The sequence below is a fragment of the Cololabis saira genome, chromosome 9 (genome assembly GCF_033807715.1).
Source record: "Cololabis saira isolate AMF1-May2022 chromosome 9, fColSai1.1, whole genome shotgun sequence".
NCBI classification, from domain to species: Eukaryota; Metazoa; Chordata; class Actinopteri; order Beloniformes; family Belonidae; genus Cololabis; species Cololabis saira.
This window is the reverse complement of record NC_084595.1, coordinates 31772094-31793046: the sequence shown is the minus strand read 5'-3', so window position 1 is coordinate 31793046 and position 20953 is coordinate 31772094. Positions and strand designations below refer to the sequence as shown.

Below are 20953 nucleotides of genomic sequence, written 5' to 3'. Positions count from 1 at the left end.
TCTTGAAAAAAATCAAGCTATTTATTCACATTGAGGTCATTCACATCTTATCACACTTTAAGGGCAAAGGTGTCCATAGAGGGATTTGCTAAAATCTGCAAAATTCAATTCACTTGTAATAATCAATCATGGAAACTTAATGGCAAAGACATCATTCATATCGTATGCAACCTTTTTTTTTTTTTTTTTTTTAATAATGCTGATAATAAACAGTTACCTAACCCAATTCCATTTTATCACTCAGGACATTAGTATTGACTCAGATACCATAACCAATCACATTACATTAGCCAAGAGCATTATGACCTCATCCCAACTGTAACTAGCACAGTCGAAAAAGCCTGGAATGACTGGCTTCTCATTATTAAGAAACATGTTTTCCTTCCATATGTTTTCACTTCATCCAGGTTTGAAGTTGCTCCGCTAACCCACACAATCCATGTGCAAAGAAGCACTTAGTTTTATTATCTTTGCATGCAATACTTTTAGTAATTGCATTACCAAACAAGGTGATGTTCTGTTCTCCTGGCCAACAGAGGATACTCTGTTTGAGGAAGGCATCTTGCCAAATAAGGATTTGTGTAAATTTACAGTTTAGAAAGAGTTCAAATCTGAAAGGAAAAAAAAATATGTACAGATCAACACTGTGGAAGGATTTTCTTCTGGCGTAATCTCAGCTCAGCAGGTTACCTCCTTCCTTTCTTTGTCTGTGGATTGTCTCGTCTTTAGAGCTTTACCAGGCTGAACTGAAAATGAAGGTCTTTTTTAGAAGTCATAGATGAATATAGAGAACAGATTCGCTGCTCTGTCATGGTGCTAAATCACTGTGGGGGGACAGTACAATGGGAATGTGGAGCTCATCAATAATTCTATAATCAGATGGAACAAAACACTATTTCTCTACACAGCAAAGAGTGAGTCGACAAAAAGGTACATTAAGCTGCGATGGAAAAGTTTGAATAATTCAGCCCATGATAGAAAAAAAGGAAGGTTTGCAGTCCACCTTCCCTGTAAGATGCAAATTTAAAGATGTGGGACCCTGAATTAGAACGCATCGTGGACGATGGATGTCAGGCATGCGTGGTACGCGCAGCACTCAGACGCCAGAGGCTTTTCAGATGAAAACCAAAGGCTGCTTCCGCCTGCTATTGGTAGAGTTACGCCACAGGCAAAAAAAATCATTTCAACTCCTATTAATTTCAACAATTCTTTTTTTTTTTTTAAAACAGAATATTAGGAGAGTGTCCTGTTAACATTGAATAATGAACAAAAACATGACCCAATCACATATCCAAAGTTTCTTTAGCTGAGATTAATAAAAAAAAAAAGAAAAAAAAAAAGAAAGAAAACACCCAGAGACAACATGAAATATTTAAAACAGAGATATTGAGAAGCGTGAAGCTTGGAACATGACTGGTTGGGGTTTGGCGCATTATTGCCTCAAACCATGTCTGACATTTCACAACTTCATAAAGGGTTCGCTGTATGTTTCCGGGTAAAAGCAAAATGGATTTTATGCCATTAAAATGTACACTTCATAATACTGGGTCATCAACTGACATTTTTAGAATGCTGCAGTAAACACACTCTAAAAGATGAATAACATGTTTAGAAATCATTTGCTCATGCTGTTCATGGTCATACTGCGGTAATCATTTGAACATATTCATTTGATCTTTATGATGGTATTTATTCGTAGACTTAATACAAAATTTGGTGATGTGTAAAAGTGGTTTCAATATTAGCTAAAGTATTGTATTATTAAGGTATTAAGGTACTGTGATTTGTAAAAACATTATTTTCCGTTATTAGGATTATTTCCTGGATTTAAAACTCATTTTAATTTACTTGAAGAACCTTACTCAGTTTTTTTTAACCCTAGATTGATAGCATATTGGGATTTTTCCTAACATTACAGTGGTATGTAAGCACCTCGCTTTAATAGATACAATGTTTTAAAATTGTTCTTGTAATAAAGTTTGTACGAGTAAAACAGACCTGTGACAGAGGCATGGATGTTTCTCCATAGGAAAATCAGCCCTAGCTGACTGAAATCTTTACAGCCATCCATTTCCATGTTTACATGAGAATATGCCAGATATTTGATGGTGGTTCAGACTTCTGAACTCCACAGTGTTTCAGTTATTTATTTTAGAATAGCAACTTTTGTTCTGTTCTAAAATGCATAAATATTGCATCATATTTTTAAGAGATAATAAGAGCATTCAGAAAGCCTGTTTCATGGTTACAGATATCACAGCCAGAGAAAGTGTGAATGTTTTGGTTGTGTGACTCAGCAACGGAATGTTAGTTCTTATATTTTTTTTCTTTGCTGATCATTTAGTCTCATGGAGATGTTGCCTGGTTTGATAGTCCTTCAACTGCTCTATTTGGCTGATTGCTATCCCAATGGCGCTCCCACTGGTGCCTGTGAGGACATGTTACCCCGCCATGTTGGAGTGCTGCCTCAGCCTTCACGGGCTCCCTACGCTCTTCCCACCAACATGAGGACATACCAGCCGGGGGTGCACGTCACAGGTAAGATACCTGTTGTTTCTGAGATGAACACAGATGCAGCTGGATCAGTTCACCGCCTTTAAAATATACAAAATTAGTTCAGCACAAGGGTTTCATATACATTGAATGTCCTTCCCTAATACCTCTGTTCAGCTCTAACTTTTTAACTGTTTTAGCCAACAAATGTTTTTTTATTTATTGGTATCTTTAGCAGTGTTTATACTGGATGATGTAAAGCAAATAGAATATTGATAAATACTTTTCTGCATTTTCAGTGTATATACAGTAGATGTATTTGACACAAACATCAGGCATCGTGGTAACTGCTCTGCTTTCATTCAGTGACGATTGTTGGACCAGATTACAGAGGGGTGCTTGTGACAGGTGCCAGCACCAACGCCCTGGGGGGCTGGATGCTCCCTCCTCCAGACACTACATTTCTCCAGGTGCATTTTCAGCATTAGCTGTTGCTGAATCGATGCAGTGTGCATGCTGAAGACTTTAAACTATTGCTTGTTTCTTTACACGCTTCGTCCCAAAATGCAATCACAAAGTATCAGTAAAATCTAAAATTACTTGACAAATTCAAGCATTGTAAATGGAGATAGCAGCTTCATATGAGGGTGAATATCTTGTGCTCACAGTGCTCAGGGAATGCACAAGGTGCTGTGTCTCATGCCAATACCAACCTGAAGGGAAACAGCTCTGTGTACACCTGGGTAGCACCAGATACTGTACTACAAGTCCTGACTATTTCATGTAAATATATTTTTAACTGTGCTGTCTTTTGAGATGTTTTGTAGTTTGATTAAATAGCATTTATTGAAACAAATGAACTACCAGAAGATGCAAAATCTGTTGAGTTTAGTTACATTTTCTTAATTATTTGCTTTCAGGGCCACAGTAGCTCAGCCACGCACTGTCTACTGGATCAATGTGAGGTCCACCACTCTGTCAAGTGGTAAGTACAGTACAAGAGAGTGATAAATCAAACTAGTTGTAGAGATGAATGTCTGTGGCTATACCAAGGTATTCTCTGCTTACAGAAAAGCTCAGTGGTATCGGCCTAGCTACAGATGCAAGTGCAGGAATGGCTGATCAGAAACCCTTCCTTCTCTTTTTAATTTGCTTTTTGTTGTTACAAAGTCTGGCTTGAATAAAGAATATTTATTCCACTGTTTTTGCTTCTCACTGTCTCACAGCAATATGATAAATCACAGACTTTTGAAGTCACATTAGGCTGTGTTTTTCTTTTGTTTATTTGATATTAGAAATGAATGCAGCGTGCATCCCTCATATCATCTAAAAGCTTATCCATTTACATTCACTTGCCATTGGCATAAATTATAAATGTACCCAAGGCCTGATTTAAAAATAAAGTCACATTTATAACATTCATGGAGTCTGTTCTATTGTATTTATAAAACCATTTCAGTACTTAAAAATTCACTGTGTGAATATGAATAGCTGTAACTGTCCTGGTGACTCACTTCCACTTCCATTGTATTAATATTTTACTGTAATGAACTGAATAACCAAAATGATTTAATCAATTTCTATTGTTGTACATAATTCATAAAACAAAACAAAACAAAACAACAAAAAACAATCCTGCTTGGCAGTGGCATGCACTCTATTATCATTAGTTAATGGTTTATTGTCTAGTTTCTTGATTTTTTTTTTAATCAAATCATCAGATTACGGTATCCAGAGTCTCAAAATGTTGCAATTTGATGTTGCTGGAGTTCCCCTCCGGAAGACAGGGAGGCAGGAGTACTGAGCTATCAAAAATCCCACTCGTGAACATTTTTAAATATCAACAAAAGTGTTGCGTGACTGTATTATCTGTAATGCCAAAGACTTGAAAAAAGGGGATTGGGCAGAAAACAAGGTGCAGATGAACTCTGGGAGGCAAACGGCACTGAAGAACAAAGTAGTACATCAGGACAGGAAGGACAACAAACAGACTGGCAAGAGAACGAGGAGAGATGGGGCGACAGAATTGTTCTGTGCATTTGTGAATCGGTCTGTGCATTTGTGAATTTTGTCCTGTGCTTTTGTGAATCGGTCTGTGCATTTGTGAATTTTGTCCTGTGCTTTTGTGAATCGGTCTGTGCATTTGTGAATTATGAGACTGTTCTAGCTCCATAGAATTCAGAGGTAACGTTACGCTTTGTATTTGTACGGAAGTGTATTAGGGCCATGCAGGATAAAACATATTTGAGAGGGGAAGATTTGTTTTTATTGTGTACTTCGAGAAAAAAGTTGAAATGTTGAGAAAAAAGTCGAATTGTCGAGATTAATGTTGAAATATAATTTCGAGAAAAAAGTCGAAGTACAATTTTGAGAATAAACTCGAAATTTCGTGAATAAAGTGGTAATGTCGAGAATAAAGTTGAAATACATTTCGACTTTTTTCTCGAAGTGCACAATAAAAAAAAAATGTTTAACATTTTTTTTTTCTAATAATACATGGGTGCAAGTAGCATACATTGATATTGGTAGCAGGGTGTAAATAGCCCAAAGCCTGAGTTATGGTTCTACGTCAAATCAACGCCGTGCACACGCCGTTGCCGTGACGCCGTCGTGAACCCTTCGGACTTCTCCGTCACTCCATTTCGTCGCGGTGCAATACCCCCCCAACCGCTAATTCGCAATCTTTTCCTTAATGGTCTATCCGACTTTTTCCGGTCACAGTGAATGAAAGAGATAAGGACAACTATTGTGCAAAAAACTAATAAAAAAAAAATCACACATACACGAAGAAAAGAGCGCTGAAAGTTTACGACTGCTTCAAACCGGAAACCGGAAATGCGTTGCTACCAAGCGAACCAATCACAGCCCTCTTGGTCTGCGCTAGGTCTGCGTCGCCTCGACGCGTAGTTACAATTTTTGGCAGGTACGCATCAGTGACGGCGTCAGTGACGGCGTCAGTGACGGCGTGTGGTACACGACGTCGTTTTGACGCGGAACCATAAATCAGCCTTAAGCCTAAACAGAAACATTACCAAACAAGGCGCAGGTGTGAACAATCAGAGAAGGTCAGATAAGAGAAGTACCAGACAAGAGAAAAAAGGGCCAGATACTTAAAAAATAAACACGGAAACAAAGCATCAGAGGAAAGAGCATAAGAAACTCAAGATCAATACAGACTCCTAAACTACAACATAAAAAAACACCACAGCAGAAAAATATACAGATGATTATCAGATGATAAACATGTTAAATTAACCATAACTTTATAAAGAAAATGGATAGAAAAAGGGATAGAAAAAGAAAAAGGTTGGATAGAGAGAGAACAGTGGTGTGCGTGAGATGCAGGGCCAAACTTTGGTGGTTTGTTATCGACTGAATTTCATTCCACTTATTGAAGAGCATGTTATGACCTGTTTTGTTTCCACATGGTTTGATCTCTAACCCAGATTCCTCAGCTGATGGTGGACAAAAATATTAAAGAGGCTTAAGACAAGCATCACATGTGACATTCAAAGCTCTATACAATATTTATAATTCCCTGCGTCATTTCTCTGATTGAGTTTGTAGCCTGTCTGCACTTGAAACTTTAGGAGAGGCTACAAAGTAAACCTGTTTTTAGTGCGAATATTACATCTTTTTTCATTCTGAACTCAGAAAGAGTACTACTCATAAAACAGCAATACTACCAGGAACACTTAAAGATTAAGTTAAAATTCAAGCACCACTTTCCTTGCCAGTACTTTGAAGCCCAGCAGGACTGTAGCACCAACAAACTCCCCTTAGCATAACAGCTGCTGACAAACCCATGCATTTGATCACATAATTTTTGACAATATCCCATGGTTTTACTGGACTGGCCTTCAGGTTGCCTCTCTGACGGCTTTTAAGGTTATTGCCCTCAAGGGTTATCTAAATCTAATTCGTTTGCACAATGTTAGAAAAGCAGATGTTGGCTAAACATAAATTAGACATGAATATAAAGGTACAAATGGGGAACAGGCAAGAGTGTTTTTGTTGCTTCAGCTAAAAAAAAGGTGAAAATGAAAAATGTTTACCATATGCATCCTTAAGCAACGGAGGATTTTTGAAAAGGATCAAAAAATGAGCAAATCATCAAACAAAGCTACCTCCAAACAATACACACATGACAGTCAGCCTCCTCGTGCTTAGTAATGACTCTTTAGATGGTACTCAACTCTGTATCTGTGACTTGTTTGCCCCTGTCTGTGGCTGTATTGATTTCGCGCTGACCTGAATTTGCCTGAATTTGCAGCTCCAACCAGAGAGCATGCAAAGCTCAATTATAATTAGTTCTTTCCACCACATGCCTGCCTGGGTATATATTTGATGGGGATTCAAGCACAGACACTGCACACCGGGATTACCGGCCAGTTCAATAGCACATAACTCATTGACATGTGGAACACTGAACCCACTTGTCGAGGTCATCTCCAATGTACTTCTCACCAGTGATGTCTTTTCCATCTAAACAAGGTCATTTGTGTTGAGGCAGTGGGGCAGACTGGAAGCTACAACTAGCAACAGCTAACCTGACCAACTGCTACTGCATATCAGAGGGAAGAGAAATTCAGTGTATTTAAAGCTATTTTTCTCATGTAAATTCAGATGTTTTTCTTTTTAATTTGAATTAAAACATACATGTATGTCTATCACTTTACCCTACTGAGAGATGTCCCTTACTACAGGAGGAATTAGTTAGGTGTTTTCTTTCTTTCATCCTTTCCTGATGTTTCTGACTGAAGCATCTGACAGCCTGTTAATGACAAGGAACTTAACAAATGTCACCTAATTTATATATTAAAAGGCTATGGTGCTTGTCAAATGTTAATAGTTTTTTTTGTGCAGATTGTTGTATTTTGTTGAGTTTTATAGTAATTAATGACATATAATTGCACAAAATGACACCATTTTCGAAAGTAATGTTTTTTTGGTGTTATGTGTGTGACATACTTCACTTATACAATCAAACTGTTCACTTTCTAGCCATTTCATTGCATCTCCGTTCGTAGAGTGTGCCATTTTTTCTCTTCCATGTGTGTCCCAAGTAAATTGCTTTTGAAAGTGGTATTCTAGCTCTGTGCTACCGACTTCGGAAGTACAGCAGCTGCTGCATGATGTAGTCTCTCATGAAATATGTCCACAACTCCTCCCATTCACAGTCTTTTTCACAAGTACAGAATTTACAGAACATACTGTACCACAACAGGGCTGGTACAAACTTTATGGAATGGCTCATGAAGGGGCGTTCAAGAGACACTAATCAAAACAACAAAGAAAGACTGCAGAATTGTTAATAACACCTTGGATTCAAATGGCTTTCACTGCAAAACTGACAACAGTCATACACAGGTGTTTTACAAGCCATTTTGGATGTGTGTTGTTAACCTCACATATCACATGCTTTGTTTTTTCCTATTGGCTGCATGTCTGTCCTGGCATACATGCTACTGCCCCTTGGAAATTAAAGTCAGATACAGACAAACTAGACTCATTATTTGTGTTTAGGAGGGAAAAAAATAGATGGGTGGAGTTAAAGATAACAATGATGGGTGGCACCACTTAGATCTGGGTTTGTGGTTTGACAGTAACCTGAAACTCTGAACAACACTGATTTGTGTATTTTCACACCAAGGTGGCCCCAAACAAGTGGTAGTGTTGCCATATGTCAGGCTTCTTAGATTGTAGTCACTTCAGACAGGCAAATATAGGCTTTTAAGCTCAAAAAGGTTGTTTATTTTTATCTATTTATTTATTTATCAATTTATTTGTAGGTCATTTAAGCTCAGTTCCGACATATTTTGGTATCCTTATTGCCATAAATGATTGCGTTAAGGTTCATGTGGTCAGTGACAGGAATTACATTTGTAGGTTTCATTCTTGGATTTCCTGCCTTATGTACAGTATCAACAGATTAGGATGATGCATATTTCCCAGCTGTGCAGATATGTACAGTCAACATAAATACCACAGCAGTGATTGGGTTTAACAAGACTGACAGTGATAATCCCTGAAAACATCTGGCCAACCGTCAACTCCTTTACATATTGCGCACAAAATACGTATAAGTACACACAAGCTTATGGATGTACCTATGCACAGTACCTAAATTCTGTGGTAAATTCTTATTTGACACAGATCAAACACTCATCCACATGCATGCACAGTGTTCAGATTAAGGCTATCCCTTCCTGTAGGGGCTTAGCTGACAACTTTGTCTAAGCTCTGCATTCCTTGCTTCCCTGCGTTCCCTTTATCTCCTTTTATTAACATGTACAGCACCATAAATAGGTATATCCAGGAGACAGGCCCTTCTGCTCAGAGTTGTAAGAACACTGATAGTTTCCCAAAATTGATCCCAGTTAAGTGAAAGCCATTCTTACATAATTGTATTTTCACTGTACACACAACAGTTGTGACGAGGTGACCACGAAATCTCATTTGAACAGAAATCAGTGCAAAATTGGGTTCTCTTCAGATGTATAATCAGTTTCTACAGCTAAAGGGGGGTGGGGGGTTAGGAACTATTGGAGACATGCTTGCGCATTCAGGATCATAAATGCTTTGAGCGTCAGAGCTGTGTTGAATTAATCAAAGCAGCAGATTTGCCTTTAAGTCACTGAGAATAGTCGCGTGCATGTTGAGAACAATAACATGTCACAACAGTGTGTGCACCGGTTGGACAAAATCATGCAATTTCCCAATGCAACATCCATGAATGACTGACAGCATATGAGAGTTGCATGTATTATTCTTAGCACATCTGCTTTACGGTTTCTGAAGGATTTTGAGCTTAAGAAGTTTTCATATACATGTGCTGAACAAAATGTGTTATGTAAGACTTTGGTAGTTAAAGAGTTAGTGCTCAGGGCTGGGCCATATTACATGAAGGGAGGGGAGGGGGTGGGAGACAGAGATGTGAGAAAGGCATTGTGTGAGTGTGTGTGAGTTGCACCACAAAGCAACATGGGACAGTGAGAGAGATGCACACAGAGAGAAAGATGAGAGGATAGGAGTCGCTGGTTCACAACATAACCAGAGACAAGCCTTAAACTAAACAGCTGGTGTGATGGGCGAAGATGCTGCAGGCAGATGCTCGATGGACTGACAGAGTCAGTCTCATTTGAACGAGTCTGGGATTTAATGTGCAAGAGGACATTATCATCGCAACTCTTTAAGTACCAGAGAGGAAATATTTGAGGACTACAGGTGGAAAACCATGTGAACTGAAGAACAAAGGAGATTAACAGAGCGGATGTGCAGATGCTGCACATTTGGACGACATGTGGACATCATTTTACATCTAAAACTACTGGACAGTGAAGTGAAAGCATCAACCATTACCATTAACGATTCCGGAATCTCAGCATATAATTTTGTGATGATCATTTTTACAGCTTTTCTCCGGAATTGAATGAATTGCATGACATTCATTTAGCAAATCATTTTATCCAAAGTCATTTTAAGTATTTAAGGTGCAATGTTGGGTTTCGCATCTTGCTTACTGATACTTAGAAAATGTGACGAGTTGGGGATCAGACCAGAAACCTTCCAAATGAAAGACTCCACCTCCAGACCCACATTCATCTATTCCAACTGTATCAATGGATTAAAATAGGAAGGAGAAGGGTTGCTTAAAAAAAAACCATCCAGAGTGAAACTTCAAGCAAGACCTGGACATTTGGATACTGTATATGACCACCGTATCTTTTGGTCAAATGTTCCAACTATGGAGGCTCAACACTGTCAAAAGGAAGTGGATTATCAGCTGGTGAAAGCGTTAGATCCTGCCGGGTTGGAAGTCCTGCTGAGGTGTTTGAATCATGTGGTCCACTGAGAGCATGGAGCCAGAAAAAGCACACACACAGAGCAGCATGTTCCACAAGGTTGATGTGCCCGACCATGCTCACTACATTGTTGCTGTGTTTGTCTTTGTTATTGGGGCACTAGGCATCACTGGGAACATCTTGGTTATATTTGCCTTCTATAGGTGAGTCTCAATGAATGTTTTTTTTCGTTATATTATGCTATGATATAACATGTGACATCTATATAATTGGGCCCTCAAAAGCCAACTTAACCTCACTATTTACATACTGTATACTACTTGGTACTTATATATTACTTACTAAGTCCAATACTGATGATAGTTAGACTGTGACGACGAGGGATCTCTTATCCAAGGAGGAAATGTTTCCCAACATGCATTGTTTTTTGGTTGGGACTCAGGAATATATTTATAATTCTTGTTTAGGAGACAAAACAGTAACGAAAGAGGATATTTGTCTTTTTACTTCTGAAATAGACATGAAGGGCAACAGACTTTTCCATGGCTTTAAACCGTTAAGAGGACAGAAAAGCTTTCATAAAGCCTGCAATTAGACATAAAACGCCATTTCAGTCTTTGTTTTTCAGCTAATGGACTTTGTATTTATAGAATCTGCAAACAAAATGAAATGAGGTTTCAATATGAGCCTAGTTTCCTGAAAAAAATAAATTCACCCACATACACACAAACACGAATATGAACAACAAAAAGTATCAGACCTGCTTGTAAATAATAAACCCTCCCACTCTCAGACACCTACAATGCAGCACTGCATTATATGAAAGATATCAGAATATATTTATAAGTCACTCAAAAAATAACGATGGTTGCATGAAGGTAATGCACATTTCCCCGGTAATTAAATGAACCACGCAGCTTAAATTGACCATGACATTTACACAGCAGCCTACTTGTAGTAATGAGCAACAGGTGATGAAAAAATATGGTGTGTTTAATATTGTATGTCCTTTTGAATCACCGTTAAAGTGTAAACTCTTTTTCTAGAAGTGTTAAGGCTTGTGTTGTGTAATTTAACTCTGACCCCTCTTTTGTGTGACTGACATTAAATGCTTCACAGAATCTGGGTCAGTTTGTGTGTGTGTGTGTGTGTGTGTGTGTGTGTGTGTGTGTGTGTGTGTGTGTGTGTGTGTGTGTGTGTGTGTGTGTGTGTGTGTGTGTGTGTGTGTGTGTGTGTGTGTGTGTGTGTGCATAAGTGTGCATGTGCGTGTCCATGTGTGTGTGTGTGTGCGTGTGTGTGTGCTCGGGGGATTGTCAGAAGCTCTCATATTCCATCTGTCCATCACTCTGGATTAGATGGGTTCTCCCTTTTGTTGCGTTGATGATTTGAGTTCACTGAGTCGATGTTAATAGTTCCAAGAAAATTCATTTGCATTTAAACAAATACACACATACTCACATATACAGTAGGTCAAAGGCTTGAATGGATGACTTCAAAATATTCAACCAAAGGATATAACTTTGTTTGATTGTTTGTTTGTTTTTTATAAAACAATTTACAATATGTAACGCAGAACTGCAAAACGTGTTTTTATGTTTGTAGAACTGCATGTAAAGAATGACTTTTTAAATCTAAGATAAAAGAAGTTTGTATGCAAAAATAAAGTTAAAGAAGTAAAAAAAGAACAGCACATAATATTCAAGAATTGTTAGTGCGAAAATTATCTTTACTACAAAAATGTTTTTGTTTTTATTCGGCTTCTGCATACTTGAAGTTGTTGAATGAAAGACCAGTTGTAGCAGATTTCGTGCCACAACCATGCAGTACAGTCCTAAAGATTATGGCCATTTCATATATTTCTTTAAAGTCAGGCTGAACAATAAAAAACAAAGTAAGAAAAAAAGATGAGCATTTCTCCTCTATAAAATCATATTTGTTGGCTTTTAGCAAATTAGAAACCATATGTTCAAGCAGATGCCACATTTCGTATCAGTGCAGCTTCCCGGTTTAAAAAGCCACAAAACCCCCGTAACAGAGATGATGTGTCAAAGAGCTTTGACCTGGGGGTGCTCTGATGCAGGGGTCCAGAAATATTATCTCAGTGGTACATTTACGATGATATCATTGTATAGATGACAGAAAATATGTGAAGATGATTAGTTATTGTGTTTTTATTTTATTTTTAATTAGCTTTTCATATCTTTCGGGATTCAAACAGTAATTGGAAGCCAGTCCATCTTGTTTTAGATATTCCTTACATGTTAATCACACTGGAGCTTGAAAATGTTTTCTGTTGCCCCAAGCGGCAAAGTCATTCGACTGGAACTGATGCTCAAAATCATACAAATGAGGGTAGCTCTTCATGAGACTTTGCTTCAAGCTTTCATTGTCTCCACATTATCATTGCTGCTGTACAATGAGCTACCAATCAGGTATCTATGTCTTTCTCTTCCTTGTGTGTTTGCATGTCTGTAGCAATAAGAAGCTTCGCAACCTGCCTAATTACTTCATCGTGAACCTGGCGGTCAGTGATTTCCTCATGGCATTTACACAGTCCCCTATCTTTTTCATCAACTGCCTCTACAAGGAATGGGTGTTTGGAGAGATGGGTATTTCTCACCTTTGCTTTCTAAGACTAATTTGTGCTTAGTGTTGCCCTGCTCCCACGTGTTAGACAAAACTGCGTTCTGCTGCTGAGCGGTTTGTGCGTCTGTGTCTTCCTTTCCTGTAGGGTGTAAGATGTACGCCTTCTGTGGTGCCCTGTTCGGAATTTCTTCCATGATAAACCTACTGGCCATCTCCATTGAACGCTATCTGGTCATCACCAAGCCCTTGCAGACCATACACTGGAGCTCCAAACGAAAAACTACTCTCACCATCCTCGTGGTCTGGCTCTATTCTTTGGCTTGGAGTCTGGCTCCTCTGCTTGGCTGGAGTGAGTTTCCTCAGTGTGCAGGATGTTTCATCAAAACTACTTAATAATGTTCACCTTTTTACCAGCTGCAGAAAAGCTTTTTTAGGAATTATCTACTTTATCTTGAGACAACCCACAGCATACGGTAGGTCTAACTCTTCTGTAGTTTAAAGATTCATTTATATATGTTTTTCCATTCTTTCAGGCTCCTATATCCCCGAGGGTTTGATGACATCTTGTACATGGGATTATGTTACGTACACTCCGGCCAACAGGAGCTACACGATGATGCTGTGCTGTTTTGTCTTCTTTATTCCGCTGGGAATCATCTCTTACTGCTATCTTCGAATGTTCTTGTCGATAAGAAAGACTAGCAGGTACTGCAACTCTTTTGTAAGGAGGTAATCTGAATGTTCATAATTAAGATATGAAATAGAGAAAGCTTAGATATAATATATACGTGTAATTGTTAATTTCATCTTACTCTGCCTGCAGGGAGGTAGAACGTCTAGGGACTCAAGTAAGAAAGTCCACTCTCATCCAACAGAAGTCCATCAGGAGTGAGTGGAAACTGGCAAAGATCGCTTTTATTGTCATCGTAGTCTACGTCCTCTCTTGGTCACCGTATGCATGTGTTACACTGATCTCCTGGGCTGGGTAAGATCTTTTTAAACATACTGTATATCTATACCTATTTGATCAAATTTCTGTTTGGGTATATCTGTTATTTTCAGCACTATCATACTTTTTTCCCTATGTGATAGTTTTACAAATTAAAGTAAAAACTTGAGTAGATTCCAGATTCAGTGTATGGCACAATTAAACACCAATCATAGACCATGGTATGCATCAATATATTGTTATATCAATGTGCACATTTCATTACAGGTTTAAGATTTCATTCAGAGATGTGGAAAACTGTCATCCTCCAGTGTTTTCTGAAAAAGTTTGCACATCAAGAGAACATGACAGGAGACATGATGCCATAAACTAATTAACATGAAGCCAAAATGCAGAAGCAGTCTGTGGAAAACTGAGTCAGTATTACCAGTGGAGAAACAGCTTTGTTTGAAGTAATCATTTTTCTTAATTACTTCTTCAATCTCTTAAACCGTTCTCCATTCTTTTTGTTGCTTCAATTCACTGAGGTTTGAGGCACTCATGTACATCTGTCAAAGGCTGGCCACAGCATTTCCAGCTGGTTATAGGTCTGGGCTCTGAGTAGACCACTGCAAAAACCTGGGTTCTTTGGATAGATGATTAATGACTCAGCTTAAAGGACTTGTAACTCCCAAACAAGTCCAACCCTCTGATCCTCATCATCCATCAGCAGTCTTTACATGTGTGGGTGTTTGGTTCTGACTAGATGTGGCCCTGTGTTATGGTCAAACATTTACATTTTTTTTGCCTAAAAGACATTATCCTGCACTTAGGTTGGATGCAACTTTGCATATAAGCGTTACAACTATGCTGTTTTGAAAGAGAAAAGTGGAATCAATTCGTTGTCATTGTAAGATGCACAAAATTATAACAAAGCCGAGTGCAAACCTGAATAGAGACTCAATAAAGTGCTAACAAATAATCTGTTAAAATACTTATACTAATACTCAACGTAGGGTTGTTAAAAAACACACAGCTCCAAACAAGCTATGCCTGTTCAGTCCTTTTCTAATTTAACTGTCTTGAACTTTAAGATTTACGACGCTAACTAAGACCTGTAGAGATGTATCCCTTCTGTGCGTTTTTCAGTTTATCTGAGATATGCACAGTCTGACCTTGTGGCAGGACATCGACTCTTGGGAAGATTGTCATCTGCTTTGAATATTTTCCACATGTGAATAATCCTTCTCACTTCAAAATGATGGACTGAATTGGAAATGGCTTTCTAAGCCTTCCAGGATCCATAGACAGCAACTTCCCTAACATTATTACTGATGCCTTTCCTCCTTTACATTGTTTAAAACACCAGATCCGCAAACTGCCAAGACTGAATTTGTTCAGCAAGACTTTATAGTGAGTAAATAAGGAGTCTACTTAGTTTCTCAAACACACTTCATCTATTTTTTGGCTTCATTTTAATTAAAAGTGTTATATATTATGTGTTGCGGATCTTCTTTGGCTGAATTTAATATAGCATGAGGCATAAAACCTTAGAACTGAAGGATGGTGTACTTTTTTCTCATGACTGTACAGATGGTGAAGTTGTTCATTTTTCCTCTTCTTAATCATCTTATCACAACATTTGTCAAAACCACATGTTTATCCCAGGGAAAAGGTTCTGATATAGTTATATAACTTTGAAATCACTTTTTTTTTGCTAACTCACAGGGTAAGGTATCCTTGGACTCGCACACACACTGATACACATAGGCACACACACACACACACACACACACACACACACACACACACACACACACACACACACACACACACACACACACACACACACACACACACACACACACACATACCGTACATACACACGCACATACAGAAGCAAACACGATTGTGTACTTAACCAACTCTCTCTAGCAGCTGGCACATGTTAATCCTCGAATAAATGTTCCCCTTCAGTATATTACAAAACATACACGCAGATTAAAAGAAGCAACTTTGAGTTGTGGTGACCATGCTGTGAGGTCAAGTAACAAAAAACAACAACACAACAGTAGATGGCCAAATTAAATTAAAAAGTATGAAATATGTTTAAATGTTGTAGTTTAAAATATTAAATATGTATTGAATTATGTTTTACTGTAAACATGTCTTTGTGTCTTCCGCAGTCATGCCAACATCTTGTCACCGTACTCCAAGGCTGTCCCTGCGGTCATAGCTAAAGCCTCCACTATCTACAATCCTATCATCTACGCTATCATACACAACAAATACCGGTAAATAATCAAGTCATTTTTTTCTATTTATTTCCCTCTTACATTGCTGAGAACACAGTTCTGGACTGTATTGGTCTCAACAGGATGACTCTGGCGGAGAAATTTCCCTGCCTGAGGTTCCTGTCTCCCACTCCTCGAAAGGAATGTATCTCCTACTCCATCAGTGACTCCTCTCTCAGAGACTCCATCATCAGTAGGCAGTCAACGGCTTCCAGGACGCACTTCATTAATGCTTCCTCAAACCGCTTTGATATGGTAATTACTCGGGCTAAATGCGCGCTCTAAATTGTGCTGTTGAGATGTCTAGTTTTACCTTCAGTCATCAATTTTGTCAAATTAGGTTCCAATCATTTTTTAAACAATACTTTTGCTTTGGCTTTTAGTGTTGGCGGGATATTCTGAGCAGCAGCAAGCTTGACAGTTGCAGGTTGCTTGGCAAGGGAGATATGGACAACATTCACTGCCTAAATAGACAAATGAATTGTGTAAACTGTGTAAAAGGGTGTATGTGAATACACAACATCTCCGTCGTATACCTGCCAGAACTGGCCCTGGAGTCACCTGATTATTGCCCAGTCCCCCTGAAGGAGCCATGACAGTTAGCAACTTTATCCCTCTACATGCCTTTTTGGGTGTTTTCCAGTCCAAATCCTTTCTGAATAGATTAAATCATATTTTTAGTTTTTTTTTTCTCATTAAAACATGTGAAATTCAACTATGTATTTTCATGACTAAAATTACATAATTACATAATTGGTATAAACATTGCTATACTATTCATTAGTCTACTGTAGAGTGTGTTCACTATGTGTGAAAAAGAATGGTATAAACACAACAAAATGAAATCTTATAAATGATCAGTTGCAAATGAAACTTTCATAACAATGCTATAGATTTATTCTGAATCAATCAATCATAGACAATGAAATACCAACCATTTTTGAATTCTTCAGTGATGAACACTTTTGTCCTTACTTATGATAGGCCTAAGTATTTATCTGTACAAACAATGCACTCAGAATTGTGTAAATGTGGATGAATGTGGCAGGAAAAACTGTTTATAAGCGAAACTGATTCACCGGTGACAACTTATCTTCTCTGAGATTGTATGTTTTCTTGTCTTGTAGGTATTGAAGGATGTGGAAATGAAATCCCATGGTGGGAAATCAAGCGATTCCTTCAGAAGCATGTCATACAGTCATACAATCAGAGGCAGGTCTTATAAGAAACAATCTGAGCGGAAGACGATCAAGACCCACACATCAGAGAAGGTGAAGAAAGAGGCCAAATACATGTAATATTAAGAAATGTTTAGACTTTTTTTTTTTCATGCACTAAAGTTTTCTTTTTTTAACTACTGCCAGCATCCTTCAACAACAATGGACCCACAGAGCAACCGTGACCATGAACTGGTGTCCAGCTCTCTGACCATCGCCACTCTCCCTCTGCTGGTTCTCACCAGGAACCGCAACAAGGGCATGACCAATGAGAATCCAGACGACGAAAGATGCGACACCAGTGACAGGCTGAACAGTCACAAAAGTGACTCTCCAGATTCCCTGAATTTTGGAAATTTGGCATCCACTGATGCCAGAACATCTCAGAGCATACCACGCATAATTGTCATCAGCCCCACCGCTGAGGGCAGCCTCATCAGCCAGGACGGCGTCTGCGTAGAGGACAGCATTGAGGCTATGGAGAACAATGTCTTTGTTAGTCTAAATTTCTCATCAGAAGTCTTTGAGGCGGTGGAACTACTCTCTTGACACAGTGGACTTCGAACCAAAAGAAGCTTTACTTAATTTCAGAGACGCAAGACACACGGCATGGTCTCCTGACTCATCCTGAAAGTTTTGTCTCTCTGTTGCTTAGGCAACCAAAGAGCAGAGGAAAAACTGGTATGATGAATGAAACTACATATATACATTCTGGCATGAAGTGTGCAGTGTTTGTACCCTAAGGGGCATCGTGGGATGCTGCATGCTTATACTGGAGCCCTCAGAAATCCCAGTTCCAACCGTATGTTTCTTATAACTTGGGTCTCAGTCTTGAGTTTACCAATTCAATTAAAAGTTCAGTTGAAATAATCCAACTTCGGGCAAGTTAAAGCCCTATTTTGGGTTTTCTGCCAGAGACTGAAGAAGGGACTTTGCATCTGTAACCACACCTCTGTGGTTTGTGTTGATTACTATTTAACTGTACCTTTACTGAAACTACACTTCCTCTGCTACTTCTCTCGGTTCTGCCACAGCAGATCCTCTTTCATTCATCTTGGCATGTCTTCTGCATCTCCCCTTGTCACGCCAACAAATGTTTAACTCACAACATGTCAGCACATCAGGTAAAGGAAGCACACAAACTAAAAGACAAAAAAACAAACAAACTGATTTTTGTCCCTTTTGAATCCTTTTATCACAAACAATTCAATGAACCAAAGCAATAACATTAAGTTGTGAGGATGTGTGTAAATTAATTTCTTGTCTTGTAATTGTAGACCATTTGGGAATTATAGACATCTCCAACTGTTCATTGGCAGCAAGGGGGAGGGGTAATAAAAGCTAAGGCTGTTTACGCTGGTCAAAGACTGAGGCAGGGTTGAATGTGCCTCACGCAGCAAGAACATGTCCTCTGTGTTGACTTGTGTTGTCACTGTTAAGACACTTCATCGTTTTCATCAGTCTTAGAATATAAACATACAGAATTATAGACATCTCCATACAGGATTTTTGTTTGTTTTTTACAGCCCTTTATAACATGCATAACCATACTGCAAACAAATACTGGAACATTTTACCAACCCTGAACTACACATTTGAAGTAAAGCTCATCCATTTGGCCCTTGAAAGTGTTGGCGGAGTGTAGAATACTCTTTTTGTTATACTGCTTTAATTATTACTTCAAAGTCAATAAATTAAACAAGTTAAACAAATAATGATTTGTTATTTTGAAATGGGGAGCACTGTTTACATGGAGACCACATTGTGACCTTTTGACATCATCATTTGTCATCCTATTTAAAATCTAATTTGTGTATGGCTTTTTTTAGATTATGTATCACCAACAGACTATGGCTGCTTACCCAGTGATTTCCAGCACTTGTAAAAAGAAAGTTACTATTATTTTTTGTATATGTCAATCGGGCATGTTCTAACGTCAAAAAAAAAAAATATATATATATGGACAACTGTTGAGCAGAAAGTTCATGCTTCCTGAGCCTTTGGGAAACAATGGAGCAAAATATGAAAACCATAAAGATAGTAATAATTCTGCAGCAATCAATTGATATCATATTACTATATTCCTTATTAGGGCGGGAAACACAACTCTTTTTATGTAAAACCTGTTCCTGGTTGACTTATAGGGAAAAATGCCAACAGATTTCACTTCCGTACATGAGAGTGTAAATGGAGAACTGTCCTGTAGTGTTCACCTAGTGAGCATCACCTCCACACCCTCTACAGAGAACCTTTGTTTCCCTCTACTCTTTTTGTTTCAATCATTTTTTGTATTATTATTTTCTTACATCCATCGTCACACTTCTTCAGTATGCTGTATACAGATCATGTAATGTATTTTAAAAGCCACACTTATGCTGTTTTATGTAGATTTCTTTTCTTTTCTGCTGCTACAATAATGACAGAATAATGTTATTGTCCATATACTGTATGTGTCTGAACTAAAGACAGATGTATGAATTCAAGGTACATATTTCTTTTCAAAAGTCAAATTAGTATCCAAAATAAATAAAACTGTTTAGAAGCTCTATATGCAAAATTGCTTTTTTTGGTAAAAGCAGATTTGACAAACTCAACACATTTCTCCATGACCCATATGCGTGATCAGATAAGGAAGTTTAAAGAGCATATTGCAGGTTGGAGACCCCTGTGAATCAATGTGTAGGAAAATAATGTAGGAACTGAATTTTCATGGAAATACGCATAAATATATACTACAGTGACCTCCTGAGTTGTTTTTGTGAGAGTATTTTACTTCTGCATCAGAAAAAGCTGAACCGGAAGTGACGTAGCACCAGGGAGTGCGCTGAATTTCAACAATAGGAAAAATAATGGATCTTAATGTTAGTTGTGACACTGAAGAGGTTGTGAATGTGTATTCACACCAATATGACAGGCCACAGCCTTATAATTACGAACCCGTTAGGGCCCCCACGTTCTTTTGATCGACAGCTGAAACTCGCTTTTTAAAAGGCTGATTTATGGGTCCGCGTTACACCAACGCAGACCCTACGGCGTAGGTTACGCGGCGACACACCGAACGCTGCGTGCGCCGCGTAACCTACGCCGTAGGCTACGCCGTCGATTTTACGCGGAACCATAAATCAGCCTTTATTTCTCGCAGCACCCGCCCGTGCGCTCCTGAAAGAAACTCCGAAAAATAACACCTAAAAGATGGGTGAGTACTTGTAATCTGTCTACGTTTGTACTTTCTAAACAGAAATAAGGCTTATTATCTTCTCTTTTTTCTAATTAAATTCATCCGAAATAGCCGGGTATTTTTAAAACCGAATATTTCCGCCCCTTCCTTTATAAAATAATTTGTATCCACATTACATCGTTGTTAAAAAAAAAAACCTTCAACACATACCCGAAGATATGCGTTTTCGACCACATTCATAAGCATTCCAAACCTAGATCATCTGTAGATCATCTGTTCTTCTCCCCGTGTCCCACCACGGAGCTGCCGCGTTAAATCGCCACAGCCCTACGCCGTAGGGTACGGCGTAGGGCTGCGCGTCGCCGCGTACCCTACGGCGTAGGCTCTGCGTCGGTGTAATGGTGGTCAAGAGCAGAGACCATTTATTTAATAAATAGCTTGGAGAACAGATG

General features: G+C 38.6%; 2 protein-coding genes across 2 annotated transcripts; both read left to right on the top strand.

Moving 5' to 3' along the window:
- The first annotated feature begins 1076 nt into the window (after nucleotides 1-1076).
- On the top strand, nucleotides 1077-3673 carry LOC133451271 (putative defense protein 3). The gene is given in 7 exon segments (XM_061730240.1): nucleotides 1077-1168; nucleotides 2345-2538; nucleotides 2860-2963; nucleotides 3162-3257; nucleotides 3260-3276; nucleotides 3414-3478; nucleotides 3564-3673. Coding segments are annotated over 7 exon segments (678 nt in total).
- Nucleotides 3674-9484: 5811 nt separating this feature from the next.
- opn4xb (opsin 4xb) lies at nucleotides 9485-20077 on the top strand. The gene is made up of 9 exons (XM_061729259.1): nucleotides 9485-10501; nucleotides 12774-12907; nucleotides 13030-13233; nucleotides 13418-13589; nucleotides 13708-13869; nucleotides 15999-16106; nucleotides 16190-16361; nucleotides 17234-17377; nucleotides 17471-20077. The coding sequence occupies exons 1-9, from the start codon at nucleotides 10335-10337 to the stop codon at nucleotides 17870-17872; spliced, it is 1665 nt and encodes a 554-aa protein (XP_061585243.1). The 5' UTR covers nucleotides 9485-10334; the 3' UTR covers nucleotides 17873-20077.
- The last annotated feature ends 876 nt before the right edge of the window (nucleotides 20078-20953 follow it).

Bases quoted from the DNA above. Each gene is read 5' to 3' on its own strand.
- opn4xb (XM_061729259.1), top strand. From the start codon at position 10,335: ATGTGGTCCACTGAGAGCATGGAGCCAGAAAAAGCACACACACAGAGC. The intron at 12,908-13,029 runs GTATTTCTCACC...CCTTTCCTGTAG, and splicing joins ATGGGTGTTTGGAGAGATGG to GGTGTAAGATGTACGCCTTC. The intron at 16,362-17,233 runs GTAATTACTCGG...CTTGTCTTGTAG, and splicing joins CCTCAAACCGCTTTGATATG to GTATTGAAGGATGTGGAAAT.